This window comes from Papaver somniferum, chromosome 3 (genome assembly GCF_003573695.1).
Source record: "Papaver somniferum cultivar HN1 chromosome 3, ASM357369v1, whole genome shotgun sequence".
In the NCBI taxonomy this organism is placed as follows: Eukaryota; Viridiplantae; Streptophyta; class Magnoliopsida; order Ranunculales; family Papaveraceae; genus Papaver; species Papaver somniferum.
In genome coordinates this window covers 45,984,175-46,005,082 of record NC_039360.1, presented here as the reverse complement: position 1 = coordinate 46,005,082, position 20,908 = coordinate 45,984,175, and the positions used below count along the sequence as shown (strand labels likewise).

The 20,908-nt window shown below is 36.4% G+C and overlaps 1 protein-coding gene and 1 long non-coding RNA gene across 2 annotated transcripts; both read right to left on the bottom strand.

The window, feature by feature from the left end:
* Nucleotides 1–14,866: 14,866 nt before the first annotated feature.
* Nucleotides 14,867–16,815, bottom strand: LOC113359388. Its single transcript, XM_026603031.1, has 5 exons — nt 16,727–16,815; nt 15,769–16,363; nt 15,400–15,567; nt 15,216–15,278; nt 14,867–15,106 (listed from the first exon to the last, which is right to left on the bottom strand). The coding sequence occupies exons 1-5, from the start codon at nt 16,813–16,815 to the stop codon at nt 14,867–14,869; spliced, it is 1,155 nt and encodes a 384-aa protein (XP_026458816.1).
* A 1,854-nt stretch (nt 16,816–18,669) lies between these two features.
* LOC113361219 lies at nt 18,670–19,948 on the bottom strand. Its single transcript, XR_003365011.1, has 3 exons — nt 19,908–19,948; nt 19,337–19,423; nt 18,670–18,932 (listed from the first exon to the last, which is right to left on the bottom strand). It is a non-coding gene; the product is annotated as an uncharacterized LOC113361219 (long non-coding RNA).
* Between the last annotated feature and the right edge of the window lie 960 nt (nt 19,949–20,908).

The following is a 20,908-nucleotide window of genomic DNA, read 5'->3' as shown; positions in this document are numbered from 1 at the left end:
AGTAGCGGTATGTGAGTGAGTTGGTTTGTGTGTGTAATGATGAAACTGAAGATGATGCTCTGGAATTGAATTTGGTAATGGTAATGGTAATGGTACTGGTATACAAGTTGGAGTTCTCTTTGATGAGTCTGCATTCACTTCTGAATGTAGCCTGGTGTTCTTTATCTTTTATCGTTTTTCGCTGCTTTTGTCTTTCTTCCAGTACATAATAATGGGTACTTTTTGTAAGTACTGAATAAGTTGCTTCAGTTATAGTCTGATGGACATCAGTTACAGTTGAGAGAGAATGCTTTGGTTCTGTAAATGCTGAGATTTCTCACTGCATAATCTATGTGCTGAGTATGATATTGTCATGCAAGCGTTGGTGCTGGTGAGTGAGTGTGTATTTCAATAGACATGTTCAAATCTGGTAGGAGTGTTCTGTGTTAAACATGTATGGAGGTGTGCATTGGTGCCTAGGCTTAAGCAGCAACAAGTGTGAGTGTGTACAGGTCATCTCGTCATCTATACTTCCATCTGTGTTTGAATGTGCCTGCAGTTTACAAGCTTTTACTACTGAGTTGTTTCTTTAGTCATTTTTTCTTTTCTGGAGCTACATTGGAGTGCAGTTGGTTTTTTCTATGGTCCGCCACTTCATTCTCCATTGCAGCAACTATATGCACCAGCTGGTTATGTTCTATATCAATTCTATATCCTGCACCATTACCTACTTCTCATACTACAACATCTACAACTATCTCTCTTACTTCTGCAACAACTAGTTGTCAGCATCCCTATTACTTACATTTCTGAATTCTACTGGTGCTGCTCTTGGTGCTTGGCAATGCTTAAAAACAAGCTTTATTGCAGATTTTTTGGTTTGTTTTGTTCCTGCCAGATTACTTCTGTCTCAACAACTCCTAATGGCATCTTTACACTGCAAGGTATATTTTTTTGGTCACCACAATTCATGTTATGCACTGCATCAATGACAACTACTCACATGTTATTCCTGGTCCATTTGAATGATGCTACATCAACACCTACTTCCTATTCTACCCCAACTGAGTTTCTTCTTATTGTGCATCCTATACCATCAGCTAGTCATATTGCAGATTGGTTATGCCTGCTCCTTTGCCAATTTTTCTTGTGAGTGCTGGTTAGTGTGTTGGTTGTGCATATGCAAGTCATGTGATGTCCTGTGTTATGAGAATGAGTGTATTGTAACCGTGCAAACAACACGTGTGAGAGGCAGTAGTCATTGTTTGGTTTGCAACAGAACTGTTGAGCTATATAAACTCTCAGACTCACCATTGTAAAGATAATCTTTCTTTATATCAATAATATTGATCAAATCGTCTCAGTAGAAATATAGATTCACAAATCTAACACATCGGTAAATGTATTGAAACAATGGATTTAATTCCGAGAGCTACTAGTATTCAGAAGGACCATCTTAAATTTTATCATGGTACTGACAATTTACTTCACATCTTGAAAAAAGCAGACTTCACTGCAACTAATTCAAACAACTGCAAACAAAAATCTTCAAATCACCATGCCGACTCTTTCCTCCTTGATGCAGCTAAGTAGACATTTCTTTAATCTAATTAGTCAGTACTTATTTTACATGAAACTTCTCAGCTGGTATAAGCGGCTCACTTTACAAACCCGGTTTAACACCAGTTTAATGCAATATCCTTCTTAAGCACTTGTCTATTCAGAAAAAATGTTATACATGTCTTTGTAATATTGCATGAATGGTTTTGAGCATGGAATATATGATGCAGTATTTCCATCTGACCTCGTGGATTGCATTTCGAGTCTCTTTGTCAGGGGTTAGTGATAAAAATTTCTGAATTTACTCTTCCATCCACATTATAGAATGTTTATACATAACTTTTTATTTGGTCATAATAATTGCAAACAACAAGCTGAGCTAAAAAGATGCTCCGGGCTACTGCAGAAGGACCTATTGATGGCTTCCGAGCTCTCCAGGATGCAGCAACCAACCAATATTTGGAAATTTTTACTGTACTTACTTGCTGCCAATTACATTACAAATAAAGCCTTATAACGCTCACATCTGGATAATTTAGATACAGGTTTCAAGGTAGAAATAAAGCCTTATAACGCTCACATTTGGATAATGCAGGCCGGAAAGCCATCACAAAGCCTTATGCCCTTACCATCTAGGCTTGCAAGTGAAACATTTATATTTGAGAATTGTTGGGTTCCTCTTACAAAGAGAAAACCCTCCAAAAAAGGCGTATGCCGCTTGTAAACGGCAAGCACCTCGATATTTTTTAATGACACAAATGAACTGTGTGTTGTGTAGCAGTGTAGGATAAGTCCTTTGTAGTGGTGTACGTTAGTGTGTTCTATCCCTTTTTACATACGTGTGCTTCACACATACTTTTTTGTCCGTACACTTTTCTTAACAGTGAATACTGTCCAGTAGTTTAGTGACAGTCTGTAATTCTCTGTCATTAGAGTGCTTTATAAACTCTAATACAGACTTCTCACTAATGTAATGTGATTCATCTTTTCAATAATTCAAGAACTTCATTAACCTAATTCTAGGTTATCATGGTATCAGACTCAGAATTCATGAAATTCTGAGGGTATTTTCGATCCAACTTCGTGTTTTTGCTACAGATTTTGTCTTCTTGTTCATCTGCAAGTGTTGATCTTTCATCCAGATTGTGGATTGTTATAGGTTCTTGATATTTTCTACAGATCTTTGATCTTTCTTTCTCAAATCACATTCTTCTCTCATTTTTTAGTATTTTTCTTATTACAATCTTGATTCAATTATGGATCCAATACGTATCTCTACTCTCCCACTCAACACCATCGCAAACATCATCCCCCTCAAACTCAAAGATGATAATTTCTTAACCTGGAAATCTTTGATGCTACCATTGTTAGAGCATAGCTCGGTCGACCTCGCATGCGTTGCTATATCAAGCATGTTTTTCAATGTTAGTGATTAAAGCTATGAGTCTTGATTTCTAGTCTATTATAGCTAAGTCTCGGAGTAGGATAGAAAAGTGTAGTTGAGCTCAAGGACTTCATGACGATTCATCATACAACGACGAAGATCTACACAAGGAACCGTGGAACTTCATCAACAAAAAGGTATGTGGAGACTTGAACTTATCTATCACTCAAAAGTCTATCTATTATATCTCCTACTTCTTCTGAGACAAAAAGTCGTATGCTATATAGACTGGATCATACACATTTGACATTTCGAGCTGAGTATTCACTACTTATCTTTTTCTCGAAATCGTGTGTTGGTAAAGCGTTTCGCATTGATCAAGTTTATCTTCACCTAGTGACGAAAGTCATGAAAAGTTTCAATTACTTTGAGAATTGCTTTGACATGGAACGGTCTGTGAATAACGGTTATATAACGTCCTCTGAGAATGTCTCAATGATTGGAATAAGAGTTTAGATTACATAACCATGTATTCCTTAATTCGAAGTTTTGTTGATTGAGAGAAACCGGAGGAATTGGCTTTGCCAAGTCCACGAACCCAGTCCGCGAACTGAAGGAAGTTCTCTTACCGAGAATTTCTGTTGGGATTTTCCAAAAAATCGTTTGCGTGTTTAGTCCGCGAATTGGTGGAAGTGTCTTTGCCGAGATTTTCTGCTGAGTTTGGAAAACTCTGCCGGTTGCCTTAAGTCCGCGAACTTGTTTGTGAGCTTAAGTGGCTATGATCTAAAGATGTGCTTTGAACATGAAACTTAAATTACTAAGGAATGCTTTATGCAAACCGTGGCTATAAAGTTCATGAGCCGATTCATCGAATCGAATCATATTTGTTTCAATTGTGTCTTGTGTAGTTACATAAGATCTCATAGCAAATGAAAAACTCTCTAACTAGTTCGTTTGAGTCAATTGAACTAGTTATGGTGAAGAAGAACTAGGTTAATATGAATTTCTCATATGGTTAACCTTTTGGGATACTATGTTGAACCAACATACACGTACACATTTGGGCATGGTTTTCACAAACCCAATAAACGTCTACCCAAGTGTGTGTGACAATCTAAGTTTTCGATCTAGCGGTTGAGAAATATTAGCTTGAATCTAATTCAGGTTTTCATCTAAAAGTAAATATGGATTGCTTTGTAACTAAGGCAAAACCCTGATTTGAAGGCTATATAAAGGAGACATCTAGCATTGTGCAAAACTAATCCCCACACGTCTGTGTGATACTAGTGTGCTCGCTAGAGTCGATTCTCCTTTAACCTTTGGTTTTCTTCTCTAAAACCAGGTTAACGACTTAAAGACTTCATTGGGATTGTGAAGCCAGACCAACACTACTTTTATCGTAGTTGTGTTATCTGATCTTGCATCTTCTATCGTACGAGTACAATCTTTGATTGGCTTGAGATCGTGAGAGTTCTCCGATAGGCAAGATAAAGAAGTCACAAACATCTTCATCTCACTGTTTGTGATTCCTCGACAAACCGCTTGTGTAGTCAAGAAGGATTGTTGAGAGGTGATTGATTAATCTAGGTTTTTCATCGGGAATATAAGACCGGATTATCAATTGGTTCATGTCACCTTGATTTCATATCTTAAGACGGAACAAAACCTAGGGTTTTTCTGTGGGAGACAGATTTATCCTTTGATAGACTTTTCTGTGTGAGACAGATTTGTTTATTATCAAGTCTGCGATTTTGGGTTGCAGCAACTCTTATTTGTGGGTGAGATCAATTAAGGGAATCAAGTGCGCAATATCATGATGGGATCAGAGGCGTAAGAGTACAACTGTACCTTGAATTAGTGGGAGACTGATTGGGGTTCAACTATAGTTCAATCCGAAGTTAGCTTGGAGTAGGCTAGTGTCTGTAGCAGCTTAATACAGTGTGTATTCAATCTGGACTAGGTCCCGGGGGTTTTCTGCATTTGCGGTTTCCTCGTTAACAAAACTTCTGGTGTCTGTGTTATTTCTTTTTCGGATTATATTTTATATAATTGAAATAATACAGGTTGTGCGTCAGGATCATCAATTGGAAATCCAACCTTTGGTTGTTGATTGATATTGATTGATCCTTGGACATTGGTCTTTGGTACCGTCCAAGTTATCTCTCTTTGATATAGACTCGCAGATTTCCATTTGCTTGAGTAAAGATCAAATCGAGAGATTGAGATATAAACTCTTTGATATATCTTTTTATTGATTGAGTCTAACTGTCTAGTTGATTCTCATAAAAAGTATATTGGAGTTTGTCCATACAGATTGCTAAGCGAAATATTGGGTGGTGTTGTTAGACCCCCGCTTTTTCGATTGGTATCAGAGCAGGCAAACACATTAAAGACCTCATCAGTCTGTGTTTGTAGTGATCTGACTCTATGGACAAGAGTACTATCTCTGATAAACGCGTCGCCAGTAATAAAGATTCTCTCTCGTATAATTCTATTAAGGAGAAAAGCTATTCAATCTCGAATATAGAAAAACCTTGTGGTTCGACGAGACAAATAAAAAATGTCATGTGTGTTTTTGATCTCCCTTCGAAAGAGACCTTCTCTTCTAATGAATGGGATACAGCTGAAGAGAGTAATTTGATTCTAAATCTTGTTAGAATTCAAGCTGTCAGATTGGATCAGTTAAAACACCATGGCAATGTTCTCCTTGGTATTGTAAGAAATTGCAAAGTCCATGGCGATGCTGAATGTCAATCTTCATGCTTAGCTCTTGAGGCTTTCCTCGAAAAATATGCTTTGGATATTAAACGCCGTTTGAATAAACTCTCCGTTCAAGGGTGTTCAAAGCAATATAACATATCAAGAACTTCTGATGCTTTACTATCGGAAGTAAAAACAGGTGTTCCTAATGTTACCACCAAACTTGGGACATTCTGTAAAAGAGACATATCTTCTGATGATAATATTAAGACAACATCCTCAAATCATTCTTATGATCAAAAGGTATGTTTGGTCTGTGAGACCAAGAGTTCTGTTAGACAAAAGAGAAACTCTAAGTTGAATAAAGGATCCTTAGTTCAACTGCAACACACCCTAGATTTGGTTCTCAAAGGTGTGACAGACATCCGTATGATTGAGCCAATTGGCTTTCGACATATCCTTTGTATGCTACCAGGAAAGTCAGTACAGTGAGTTTCTCCAATGTTCAAGGGCAGAATAGACGTCTTAATAAACATCGTCCTAAGGAGGTTCAACGCCCTGTCTCTAAAAGCAACCTTGTTCCTGTTGAGAAAGTCATCCCAGAAGAAAGGAAAATCGATGAGACGAGAAAAGACATTAAAGAGATAATTGTAAGATACAAAGAGCTTGTCAACAGATTATCTTCTTCCTCATGTCAAGACACTTCTGGTAAGAATTCTAACTATGTCTCTTATTTTGATGACAGTAAATTTTATGATAATTTCTCATGTCAGACAGGATCCCTCTCTAAGACTAAGAGGAAAAACAAACTTAACCAAAAACACAGAACTCTTAATGAGCCTATGGATCATACTTGTGTTAATTAATCACAAGGTTCGAGAGCTTACTAATAAATAACCCTGTTGAGTAAGTTTGTTGCTTGCATCTGATAAGTTAGGCTATTTTCTTATCGTCCATAGCAAAACTTATGTTGACAGATCCGCCAAGAAAAAGTATTGGTTAAGTCAAAAGATTTTGGTGCATAAAGTCTTAAAATTTGTGTTTAGGTCATGTTTTCAAATGCCTTAAGGACTTTATTTTCAATGGGTATTTGTTGTACTCGAACGGATTCTGTTCTGACCCGAGTCAACGTTTTTGATAAAACCCTAAATGGTCGTCCCCAAGAATAAATATCCAACTTCTTAGGGTTACAAGTCACGTACGTGGACTCCTGGTTGTTTTCGTATTTTCAAGAATGTCTTCCTCCTCTTCTTGTTATGGTGGTTTTGCAAAAGGATTTCTTGACAAAGGTGTTGAGGTTGATTCTAAGAGGAAGAGAACACTTGTAGATAAAGATCATCCCAATGCCTCATGCTTATTTGCCTATACTCATGAAGATGCTGAAAAGGATGATATGATTTCTGCTGAAGTTGTTCATGACTTTCTTAAGTACTTTGGGGAAGCAAAACAACAGCCTGTTGATACTCTTAAAGGTCTTGATATGGTGAAAACTGAGTTGGAAAAGGTTGTGTCTGAGCTTGGTCTCATAAAATCTCAAATCAAGGATCTTCGAAAAGAAAATCATCTCTCCGTTGATACTGAGAAGACTGTCAATCACAAGCTTGAAGACTTCTGGTCTCGTATGGATCCTGAACCTCCTGTGTTCCTATTCGCGGTTGAGGATACACCGGAATCCGTTTCCCTTTAGCTTGTTGTATTGTTTGCGTCTGTGAACTTGAAGGTCCCATATTGTATCAAAATTAAAGTCGTTCATAAATTGATATTCGTATTGATGAAAGGACGAATGGACTTTTGACAATTATAAAAGTTATGCCTATGCAGTCATTTATTTGATGGAAAATAGGATGAAATCTTTTGTTTGACAACGATAAAGTCTATCATGTCGTTATGAAAATTGTGATGGAAAATAGAATAGATCCTTGTATGTTATCCACAGTATTGATCTTCATTGATCCATTTTGTTATGTTTTACCGTGAACTCTCCATTGTGTATCTTATGTTGAGCACCTTACAACTATGTCGATTAATATTGGCCTTGTTGGTTGTTCCATGAGATGCTATATGTTGAGCATTCTTGAACTAAATTAATTATCTTGATTGGTTATTTAGTTGTTTGCTCCGAAAGTCTTCTTTTGTCGAGCAAAATCTTTTGAAAATTAAATTGATTGCTTCGGTGATTAGTTTGGTTGTGTATTCCAATTATATTAATTATAGGTTCTCTTGTAATTAATATAGTTGAGTTTTTCATATATTTCACAAGTTCTTGTGTTGAGTATATGAACAACTATACTAATCAAGTTCTATTGGTTGATGTAGTCGTATATTCCGTAAGGTTTTCCTTATGTTGAGTATTTGAATGATTAAGGTAGTCATCTCCGTGTGGTTATCTTAGTCGTAGCTCCGTGAGTTTTCTTGTCATTAATTTGATCACTTTTGTGGTTTGATTTAGTTGCGTATTCCAATTAAATTAATCATGGGTTTACTTGTCATTAATTTGATTGAGTTTTGGATATAGAAAATCATTTCCATGGTTTTTGGTGTCCAATTAAAAAATCTTTCTTTTCTTTCGAAATTAAGGTCTATGTTGTTGTTCTTTCGGGAATCACATCAAATGGGGGAGAGTTCTTCTGAACTTGCGCTTAATGGTAATATCTTGCGGGGTGTGCGGCTGTGGAATTTTATAGGGGTTATCTTGTATCTTAAAACTCCTTGATGAATGCATTTAGCTTCGGCTTTATGATTGCATCTAAATTAAGTTGGTATGTATTTTTCTTTTAGTCTATGAAATGTCTCTTGTGGAAATTTCATTATGATCAAGTTCTTTTACCTTTGCCAATTTTATTGACAAAAAGGGGGAGAAATAATGTAGTTCACACTACAAATACATATGGTTTTCGGATCATTGTGTAAGGGGGAGTGGTTTCCATGATTGAGATGGAGTATTGACTAAGGGGGAGTGATACAAATCACCATAGTATTGTTGTTAAAGTCGTGATGCAATTGGAATTTGATGTTACATAATGATACTATGACACTGTATAATAATGATCGAGAATCTCGATTTCTCTCATTGTTATAGCTACGGATCTTCAACAACGGTGGTGCTAAACTTACAACCTTTGGGATCATTGGAGTACTTGGAAGGACGAAGATTTCAAGGAACGTTGAAGATTGGACTATGGAATAGGAGCCACTAAAGTTTATCTTTTTTGTATTCCATATGTATTAATAGTTTTGTCACTAAAATTGACAAAGGGGGAGATTGTTAGAGCATAGCTCGGTCGACCTCGCATGCGTTGCTATATAAGCATGTTTGTCAATGTTAGTGATCAAAACTATGAGTCTTGATTTCTAGTCTATTATATCTAAGTCTCGGACTAGGATAGAAAAGTGTAGTTGAGCTCAAGGACTTCATGGAGATTCATCATACTATGATGAAGATCCACACAAGGAACCATGGAACTTCATCAACAAAAAGGTATGTGGAGACTTGAACTTATCTATCACTCGAAAGTCTATCTATTCTATCTCCTACTTCTTATGAGACAAAAAGTCAAATGCTATATAGACTGGATCATACACATTTGACATTTCGAGTTGTGTATTCACTACTTATCTTTTTCTCGAAATCGTGTGTTGGTAAAGCGTTCCGTTTTGATCAAGTTTATCTTCACCTAGTGACGAAAGTCATGAAAATTTTCAATTACTTTGAGAATTGCTCTGACGTGAAACGATCAGTGAATAACGGCTATATAACGTCCTCTGAGAATGTCCCAATGATTGGAATAAGAGTTTAGATTACATAACCATGTATTCCTTAATCCGAAGTTTTCGAACTTTGTTGATTGAGAGAAACCGGAGGAATTGGATTTGCCATGTCCACGAACCCAGTCCGCGAACTGACGGAAGTTCTCTTACCGAGAATTTCTGCTGGGATTTTCCAAAAACTCGTTTGCGTGTTTAGTCCGCGAACTGGCGGAAGTCTCTTTGCCGAGATTTTATGCTGAGTTTGGAAAACTCTGCCGGTTGCCTTAAGTCCGCGAACTTGTTTGTGAGCTTAAGTGGTTATGATCTAAAGATGTTCTCTGAACATGAAACTTAAATTACCAAGGAATGCTTTATGCAAACCGTGGATATAAAGTTCATGAGCCGATTCATCGAATCAAATCATAGTTGTTTCAATTGTGTCTTGTGTAGTTACATAAGATCTCATAGCAAATGAAAAACTCTCCAACTAGTTCGTTTGAGTCAATTGAACTAGTTATGGTGAAGAAGAACTAGGTTAATATGAATTGCTCATATGGTTAACCTTTTGGGTTACTATGTTGAACCAACATACACTTACACGTTTGGGCATGGTTTTCATAAACCCAATAAACGTCTACCCAAGTGTGTGTGACAAGCTAAGTTTTCGATCTAACAGTTGAGAAATATTAGCTTGAATCTAAATCAGGTTTTCATCTAACGGTGAATATGGATTGCTTTGTAACTAAGGCAAACCCTGATTTGAAGGATGTATAAAGGAGACATCTAGCATTGTGCAAAACTAATCCCCATACGTTTGTGTGATACTAGTGCTCTCGCTAGAGTCGATTCTCCTTTAACCTTTGGTTTTCTTCTCTAAAACCAGGTTAACGACTTAAAGACTTCATTGGGATTGTGAAGCCAGACCGACACTACTTTTATCGTAGTTGTGTGATCTTATCTTGTATCTTCTATCGTACGAGTACAATCTTTGATTGGCTTGAGATCGTGAGAGTTCTCCGATAGGAAAGATAAAGAAGTCACAAACATCCTCGTCTCACTGTTTGTGATTCCTCGACAAACCGCTTATGTAGTCAATAAGGATTGTTGAGAGGTGATTGATTAATCTAGGCTGTTCTTCATGAATATAAGACTGGATTATCAATTGGTTCCTGTTCACCTTGATTTCATATCTTAAGACGGAACAAAACCTAGGGTTGTTCTGTGGGAGACAGATTTATCCTTTGATAGACTTTTCTGTGTGAGACAGGTTTGTTTATTATCAAGTCTACGATTTTGGGTTGCAGCAACTCTTAGTTGAGGGTGAGATCATCTAAGGGAATCAAGTGCGCAGTATCCTGTTGGGATCAGAGGCGTAAGAGTACAACTGTAACTTGAACTAGTGGGAGACTGATTGGGGTTCAACTATAGTCCAGTCCGAAGTTAGCTTGGAGTAGGCTAGTGTCTGTAGCGGCTTAATACAGTGTGTATTCAATGTGGACTAGGTCCCGGGCTTTTCTGCATTTGCAGTTTCCTCGTTAACAAAAATTCTGGTGTCTGTGTTATTTCTTTTCCGCATTATATTTTATATAATTGAAATAATACAGGTTGTGCGTTAGGATCATCAATTGGAAATCCAACCTTTGGTTGTTGATTGATATTGATTGATTCTTGGACATTGGTCTTTGGTACCGGCCAAGTTATCTCTCTTTGATAAAGACTCGCAAATTTCCATTTGCTTGAGTAAAGATCAAATCGAGAGATTGAGATATAAACTCTTTGATATATCTTTTTATTGATTGAGTCTAACTGTCTAGTTGATTCTCATAAAAATTATGTTGGAGTTTGTCCATACAGATTGTTAAGTGAAATATTGGGTGGTGTTGTTAGACCCCCGCTTTTTCAACCATATCAAAAATTTCAAGTTCTCAAGTATGTTGATGATTCGTTTCCTTGTCCTCCAATGTATGTCAATCGAACAAGAGAGAATAATGAGGTCATCAATCCACAATACACACTCTGGAAAGCTGAAGATTCCACATTGATTCTCTGGATTCAATCGACTATTTCTGATTCAGTGATTTGTTATGTTGCTGGAGCTGATACATCTGCTGGTTTATGGAAGGCTATCAATGCAAGATTTGCTCAAACATCAGCTAAACATGCGATTCAATTAAGGACTAAACTCCAAACATAAAAGATGACTGGATCTGTCTCTACTTTTATAGTTGAAGTCAAGAAACTTGAAGATCATCTTGCTGCTGCTGGTTGTCCTATATCTGACAATGAGTTGGTGGTGAGTATCTATCTGGCTTATCATATGATTGTGCTTCCTTTGCTACTTCGATTAGAATCAGAACACCACCTGTCACATCTCAAGAATTGCACAATTTATTGCTTAGTAAGGAGATAGTTATATCTACTAACAGATTTGCTTTTGAAGCAAAAGCATTTGCTGTTAACTCAAATTACTACAATAGAGGAGGATTTAGAGGTAGTAATTTTAGCAGAGGAAATTCTTCAAAAGAAAATAGAGGAGGATTTAGAGGTGGACGATTTCCTAATCCAGCTATCTTCTCAAGGCATAACTCAGGTAGAGGTTTTGGTAATCCTGATGAGCAGCAGCCATGTCAACTTTGCAATATCAAAGGTCACTTAGCACCAACCTGTACTCAAAGATTGAATTTCTCATATCAAGGAAGGCAACCACCTTCAAATATCAGTGCAATACTTGCTGCAGCTGATATATTTGATGATGAATGGTATCATGATAGTGCTGCAAATCAACACATCACTTCTGATCCAGCTTCTCTAAAGAATCTGCTCCTTTTGAGGGTCCTGAAAAGATAACTACTGCTAATGGACAAGGTATGCACATTACTCATTTTGGTACTTCTAGTAAACATGCTAATGATCAATATTTTTGCCTAAATAACATTCTACTTGTTCCAAATGCATCCCATAATCTCCTCTCCGTGCACAAATTCACATCTGATAACAATTGTGAGATAACTTTCTCTTTTACTGGCTTTGCTGTGAAGGATTTGATAATTGGGAGGATTCTTTTGCAAGGGCCTCATAAAAATGGTCTATACCCTATCAAATTCACTTCATCCAATCAGGCTCTCTCAGCTCAAGCTCCAGATATCACCATTCTTCATAGGAGACTTGGCCATCCATCCTTTCAAACTCTTCAGAAACTCAAACACCAGCTCAACATAAGCAATTTATCCAGTCAACCTTTCTTTTGTAATGAATGTAAAACTTGTAGAAGTCAGAAATTTCCATTTCAATTGTCTACCAATTCTACTTATCAGCCTTAAGAATTGTTACCCGTGGATCTTTGGGGACCATGTTCAGTTGCTTATGTTTCAGGGTCTTATTACTATGCAAATATTGTAGATGACTATTCCAATTTTTATTGGATTTTCCCATTGACCAATAAATCTGACTTCAAATCAGTTTTCATTACATTTGTTGCTCATGTTGAAAACTTATTTTCTCTTTCTGTGAAAAGTATTAGAATTGATGGAGGAGGGGAGTTTGTAAATACTTTACTAGCTGAATTTCTTCTTTCAAAAGGCATCACTCATGAGATAACCTGTCCTAACACTCCAGAAAAAAATGGAGTTGCAGAGGTCAAACATAAACACAGTTTAGGAGTAGCTAGAACTCTATTTCACCAATGTGGTCTACCACTCAAATATTGATGTCTTGCATACAACTAACTTTCTTATTAATAGACTTCCAACAAGATCAATTGGCTTCATTTCACCTTTTGAATTTTTATTTGATTATTTCACAAAAGATCAGATTACTCTCTTCTTAAAGTTTCTGGTTGTGCCTGTTTTCGATGGCTAAAACCTTACACAAAAACTAAGCTTGAACCTAGAAGCAAACAATGTGTATTTCTTGGTTATAGTCAATCTCATAAGGGATATATGTGTATTGATGTATCGACTGGAAAAGTTTACACATCAAAGCATGTCCAGTTCAATGAACTATTTTTCCTTACAACTCACTATCTACTTCCACTGCATCTACTTCAGATATTGGTTCATTGAGTTTTCCTTCTACTCCTTCAGTATCTCATGAGCCAGCACCTTCTATTCTACCTGCTACTTATACTATTTCACATTCTGCATCTAATCCATCTCCTTTTTCTCATTCTATCCCTGTTAATGATCATAGCATGATTACTAGAGGTAAAAATGGTATCTTAAAACCAAAATCATATTTTGCAACTAAGCATCAACTATCTGCTGCATTATTATGTGATATTACTGTTCCAGCTAATGTTACACAAGCCAAGAAAAGTATAGTCTGGCTTCCAACTCTCAATAATGAATACAAAGCATTACAAGATGTTGGTACTTGGTCCCTTGTTGAACCTTCTCCAAATCAGAATGTTGTTGGGTGTAAGTGGGTATTTAATAATACAAAATGTATAAGTCAATAATAGGTGATTGTACTATGAGATGTTTCCCGATAAATTTATTTCACGAGATCTTCTAAAAAAAACTTTGATACTTTAGTATTGAGGCAACAGCTAGTGTCGGAGAAAAATACATTGAAACTTTGGACCTGACTCCGAGAGCCACTAGTTTTCAGAAGGGCCATCTTAATTTTATCATGGACTCTTGCAACTCCGGTACTAATGTTTATATATCATCTACTGGAAATGTAGACATTACTGCAACTTATTCAAACAATTACGAAAAAATCCTCAAATCGCCATGCCAACTCCTTCATGCTTGATGCAGCTAAGTAGAATTTTTTTTATTGGTTAGCCAATATTTTAACCGCAACTTATTCAATTTTTATTAGCGGCTCAGTGGAAGTAATGATATTCGTGTCTTCCCCCACAATCTAGCTGACAAGATTGATATTTTCTGAAAAATCAGCAAAGAACTGATCGTTGTTGATGGGTAATAATATGTTATCGTATTTTGAAGATGAGGGTTCACCTATATCAAAAGTTTTGCTTGAATCACTCATTTGCAAAAAATTTCTCCAATTTTTTTTCTTCTTCTCTTCTTCTTCTTCTTCTCCTCCTCCTCCCTCTGATTTTCTTTTGTTTTGATTATCAGTTTCATCACTTCACTTAAAGAGATGAATTAGTTTTAATTGATTCGCTAATCATGATTAATAATGTTAATCAGGTTTTATTATCTAAAATCATATGGATCATATTAGTTTTTATATAAATATAGGATGCCCCAATTGATATTTGGTGACTCTAGAAAGCCCCCAAAAAAACTTGACTTTCTAAGCCCAATAATAGGATTCTAAAAAAAATTGACATAGATTATTCAAAATATCAAATCATAAAAAAAAATTGACATAGATTATTCAAAATATAAGGGGATACGTATGGGCATAAATACTTGGACAGCTGGACTATCAAAGGTCTTGGGTTTTGAGTATGTCAATTGTGGTTGCCCATTGCCATGATAGGCAGTCTGAGAGCAAGTGGATTTAGCTTTTTCGTGTCAGTTGCTAGAAGAAAAATATTCTCATAGACGAACAGGCGCTTGGTAGATTCCCTACCACCTCGTAAAATTTCTCAATTCTTGATCTATATCCCCTCTTCAAGATCATTTTCTTCAGGACCATGGCATTCTTCATCAGAATTTGAATAAACTCCAGTTCATTGTCACTTCCTTGTAGACCATTAATCTTGACAGACTTCAATTGTTTCATGGTGTCGGCCAACAGCCCTTCTAAATTGACAGTTGTCTACACATTAGCGATACAAAACAATGACAGTTAATACACCACAAGTCTATAATCTCCGATCAACTTAAAAAGATTTAAACCAATTGCGAAATCATTCATGGCTGCCTACCTCACTAGCAGGTCCAGATTCGTCAGTGTCACTGTAATTGTAATTGTCACCGGTTTCCACGTTCTTAGATAGCACACATAGTTCAGTAACACTTAAAAGGTGAATAAGTTTAAGAAACGAACACCAATAGCTGAACAACAAAGAGAAAATTAAAATAAGAGAGCAACACACAAACCAAACTAACCTGACAAAGTTCCAATTTAAGGGATTCGATAACAGGAGAAATCTTGACTATGGAGGCTATGGCATGCATAGAGTCTGTTGAGAGACTTATCTTTTGCAGCTTCAGACGTTGCAGATTAGAAAACTCAAAAGGTTGCTTTTGTAGTACTTCCTGAACTCTTCTAATATCCTTCATTAGCACATATAACGACGTATAAGTTTACCAAAAATGAAACTTATAGAACCAGGTTGTGCAGTAGAACGACTTATTTAATCATTCACCTAGTCCAGACTCCAGTTCTTAGCGACAAAAATATTGAAAATGTCCCCTAGGCACTTGAAGTATCATATATCTATATAAAAAAAAAAGTTAAGGAGAAAGAGGTTATACCTTGAGTTGTCGAAATGACATAGTTAGCTCTTTCACATTATGAAGTGATTTTTGAGATTTTAAAGTATCTGGAGCATGTACTGTCAGAAACTCGTCAGTTAGCTTTCGTGGTTTTAATGGCACACCAACATCAGCCGTGACCAGAGAAGAAACATCTTCGAGAAACATAGAGTCTAAATTTGATAAAACCAGATGCACGAGATTTGGGGCATATAACCTCAATGTATTACGAATCGATGTACCAATACGTAATTCAAAGTGCTTCAGTGAAAGAGAGGATATGGTGATGTTTAAAGGTGCGGTACTACTAACGCCACGTAAATCCAGGTGTTCCAAATCAGGAGAATTGGCACATAACTTGGTTAACTCATCATGGTCGAACTTAGTGTTATAAAGTTTCAGATATTTGAGGCGAGGTAATGAAACAGAATTCGGTAGAATAATCTTACATTTGGATAAATCTAGTTCTAACTTTGTCAATGACTTAAAAGTAGAGACACAACTTGGAACGTAAAGTTCGTCTTCTTCAGACACGTCCCCGGTAAGTTCCACATCTATATCTTCAACATTACATCTACCAACCACGACTATCCATCTACGAAAATAATCGATAAAAGTACATCCGAAGAACCAATTCCCCTTAAGAAGATGAAACCGTCTAATATCAGAACATCTGTTGTCACGAAGGCTTAATACGGACTCGATAAAATCAAGAATATTTGTATAACCATAGAAAGTCAAAAAGCAATGCGGCTAGGATGTGGTCGGGGCCGCATACTCAAAGTATGTGGCCCCTTTTCTTTTTTTGACACGTATATTAAGTAAATAAAAAATAAAGTGAAAAACAGTTTTATTACAAAAGTATTTAACTAACTTTTTTTAGTTAATTTCCTATTTTTTTCTCAAAAAATGAATGTTTTGCCGGGATTTGGAGGGGGCAGGGTTTAAGTTTATATACGTGTTAGAAAAAGAAAGGAAAGTATGCGGCCCGACCACATCATAGCCAGGGCGGTCAAAAAGGGAAGAGAAGTCCAAATAGTTCTCCATCTCTTTGACAAAACACAGGTCTGGACAACACGTTAACGAAAGAAAGGATGTGATGAATTAAGAAATCTGGTAGCTTGCTGATGTTATCTTCATCATTGATAGCATTAGAATACGGTGAATTTATTGCCTTCATGGATTTGTTTTTTCTTTGTTTACCATGTCGTGCCATTAAAAATCTTTTGATTGGTTTCCTTGCCAAAAAAAAAATAAATAAATAAAAGAAAAGGAAAATCTTTTGATTTCTAACCCTAATATAGCATAGAAAACTATGGGTACATATAGTAGATAGATAAACCGCCGTTTTTAGATTACTCGAGAAACACGGATTTACGGAACCCTTTCCTTATATAGACTTTTTATCTAGATGGGCCAAGATCATCGGCCATCGGTCACTCAAGGCCCAAAGGTATTTTCATTGTCAGGTCCACAATAAATATTAGGTACCGTGACGTCCATAATTATATGAAATTTTGAAAACCATCTGCATAACCGGTTATGCACCCTAAAATTTCAGGGGTATAATAGGCAACACAACTTGGACATAACATATCTAAAAAACCGCGCCTTGAAATTTTACAAATTTTATATCATTGGTAACCTTTTTAAGAAATCTACGCAACGAGTACAAACAACAATATCAAATTTTTGTTTTTCACGAAAAAATCGGAAGTGATCATCATAGTCAAAATTTTCGAAAACTGACTACATAACCATTATGCAACCACCAAAAAAGATGTATAACACATTCTGCAGAGCATAACAAATTATGCAACCATTTTCTCGATTTCATAACAAATTATGTGCATCCATATTTACGGATGCATATCAGGTTATGCATCTATTTTCTCGATGCATAAAAGATTGTGCAACAATTTTCTCGACGCATAATGCATTGTGCAGTCATATTTTCGGATGCATAATAGGATATGCATCCATTTTCACGACTGCATAAAATGTTACATAGATATTATTTTAGGTGCATGATAAGTTATGCAACCTTATTTTTTGTTGGTTTCAATACTAAGAAAAAAGTAGTTGTGTAATGTGTTATGCAACCGTTTTCTTGACTGCATAACAAGTTATGCAAAAAAAAAAACTACAGAACGTGTTATGCAATCAATTTCGAGAATGCATAACAAGTTATGCAACAAATTTTGTAGATGCATAACCTGTTATGCATCACTATTCACAACTCCATTTTCTTCTAAATGCGCGTCACACACACACCAAAGCCATCTGCACTTCCATCTCCTTTGTGAACTTGAATTACATCATATATCAACCATCAATCCCAATTGTACCATGGCAGCAGCTATTTGTTCTTCCCTGATTCAAATCACCACTAGAGTTTCTTATCGATTCAATTCCATCAATCCCAATTGTACCATGGCAGCAGATGCTTGAATGAGAATATTTGATAAAGGAAGAAGCTGGTTATAATACATATGGGGGAATATAGTCTATTTCTGGTGTTGGGATGGTGGGGCTTTATTGTTACCAATCCGTACATCAGTTTTAACTGAACAATCACATTTACTTTGTTGGTTGTAAAGAGATCACTGTAGAAAAGCGTAGTTCTTATGGGACCATTTGAGTTGGTTACACGATTTCTGTAGCTATATTTCACAAACAGACTGTACTTGTGAAGCGAAGTATTTCTGAGATGAGAACTACCTCACGTAGTTTCGAGTTTTTTTTTTTCTTTTTTGGATCTCAGAGATTTTGGAGTTCCAGGGATTCCAACAACAGTTCAAAGGATCGAAGTTCAAAAGAAGTGCCCGTGTGCAAGAAATTTAAAGGGTGAAATGCAGATGTACCCCTATTTTTTTGTGCGCATACAAATATATCCCCGTTTTTTTCACTTTTACAAATGTACTCCTGTTTTGACCGTTATTTTGAAAAAACGGCTAACGGATAGTTAACCTCCATGTCAGCAGTTAAATCGTCCACCTCACTATCCAACTCGTCTATTCTGCCACGTAAGCTTTGTCCACGTGGCTGGGTAATCCATTTCAATATCACCATCTTTAATTTCACAGACTGGCGATGTTAATGAATCATAATCAACGGAGTAAAGTACCTCGAGGTAAAGACCCCTATTAGAAGAACCTTCAAGCCTGAGAATATGGTTGTTTTTCCGGACAGTAAAATGAAGGTGCGATTTAACAAAATCAGAGGTAGAGATTAATAGAAGTAAAGTAGCATAAAAATATGACAAATCAGTAGAATAATAGTAGTATTACAAAAATTGGCAGAAATGATATCCGAAAACAGCATTCACTTGCATGCTACAAAAAAATAAAAAAACTTTAAACTTTTCTCAACTATTGATATTTGGGCTCCAACACCTCCACCAAGCAAACAAAATGACATCTTAACCACGTGCAACTGAGGTTAAGATGTCATGCAGTTCAACATTGCAGCACATGGTTCTTGCAGAACAGGGAAGCATGTACGACACATGATTTTTGAAAGCTCAATTAAATCTAAACTTCTAAGCAATAAAAAACAATAATCTAACCTGCATCCATATCTTTGCAGCTTCATTGCAACCTTGCATGCCAGTCTCATAATCTTCAATCGACGCTTCTGCTACTTCCGCAATCACCTAACAATAACAAAAAGCATATCGGGCATCAAAATAGATGTCAAATAAGTTTACATGACGCTAAAGAGTCGTGCCAGCCATGCCACACCCATTTAGACACCTTAAATCCTCATGATGGTGCATCCTTTGCAGCATGCCAGATCAAAATTCACTGGCCACTGCCCCAGAACAAGTACTAGATCACTGCTAATCTGAATCTTATAACACCTATGGATCAACCTACAAAGATTTCTTATTTTTATAGGGGTAAAATGGGAATTAAAAAAATCCTATGATCCAAGAAATTTTTCACAGTTTCAGTGATAACCCTTACTTGAATGAACTACTAATCAAACACGATTAAACTGAAATTCAACTAAAATGAAATCTGGGTTCATCTTCAATTCATAGTTTCGTTTTCAGTACAACCAATTTTACTGAAACCCATCTCACCAATCAATCAAATCAAACAATAAACTCCCGAATTAATAAAACCCAAAGTTACCTGATTTCGATTCAGCATCAGAATAGCTTCATTTCATCAAATAAACAACAACCCCTCTTCTCTTCATCCAAGAATGTCACTTTATCATCATCAGTTCTACAAGAACCCTAATTCCAGAAACCCTAACCTCAATTCAATATCTAAATCATCCTTTTCTTTTCTTCCCGATCTAATTCAACGACAGAATAAACATCTCCCCTTTCATAACAACTTACTAACAAGTTTCTATAAATAACTCACACGAAAACAACTCACTTCTTAAGAACAGAGTTCGACAGAGAAAAAAAGAAGAAGAACATAGGATAAAAGAAAGAGAAGAAGAAAATAAAAGACTGAGTTTGGTTTTCACTAAATCTGAACCCTTGATTTTCAACGAGATCTCCTAGACCCAGATGTGTGACCGAGATCTTTGCACGTGGTACACGTGGTAAACATATACGTGGCCTGATTTTCTCATCTCGGAAACAAACACGTGGGATCAATTTCTCACGATAAATTGACCATGTGAAGAGAAATTGACTTTTCTAACGTTTTTGGATGGAAAACATCCAACAGAGGCATATTTGTAAATGTGAAAAAAACGGGGGTACTTACTTAAATCGGGTGAAAAAATAGGGGTACATCTGTTTATAATCCAAATTTAAACCATTAAATGTATGATCAATTTTTTTCATCCCCAATAATCCTTACATAAACAGATTCCTTCACGAAAACTATGAAATCGAGATCGATCTCTCACGGTAATTTCCCAGCTGAAAACTCGTGAAATATCCTTCATTGCAGAATGACAATCGTCACATATTCTCAGGTTCTTTACGATCATAATTGGATCCCCTGAATGGGTGCTCAATAATCCAAATGCCGCGGATACTTGTTCTTCCCTGTTCAGCAACTACTTGTTCTTCCCTTTTCTTCTTTGCAATTCCATGGCATGAGCTCAAACATCCACTGCAAGACGAAACCCTAATTTCATGACCTAACTTCAATTTCTTCTCATAACT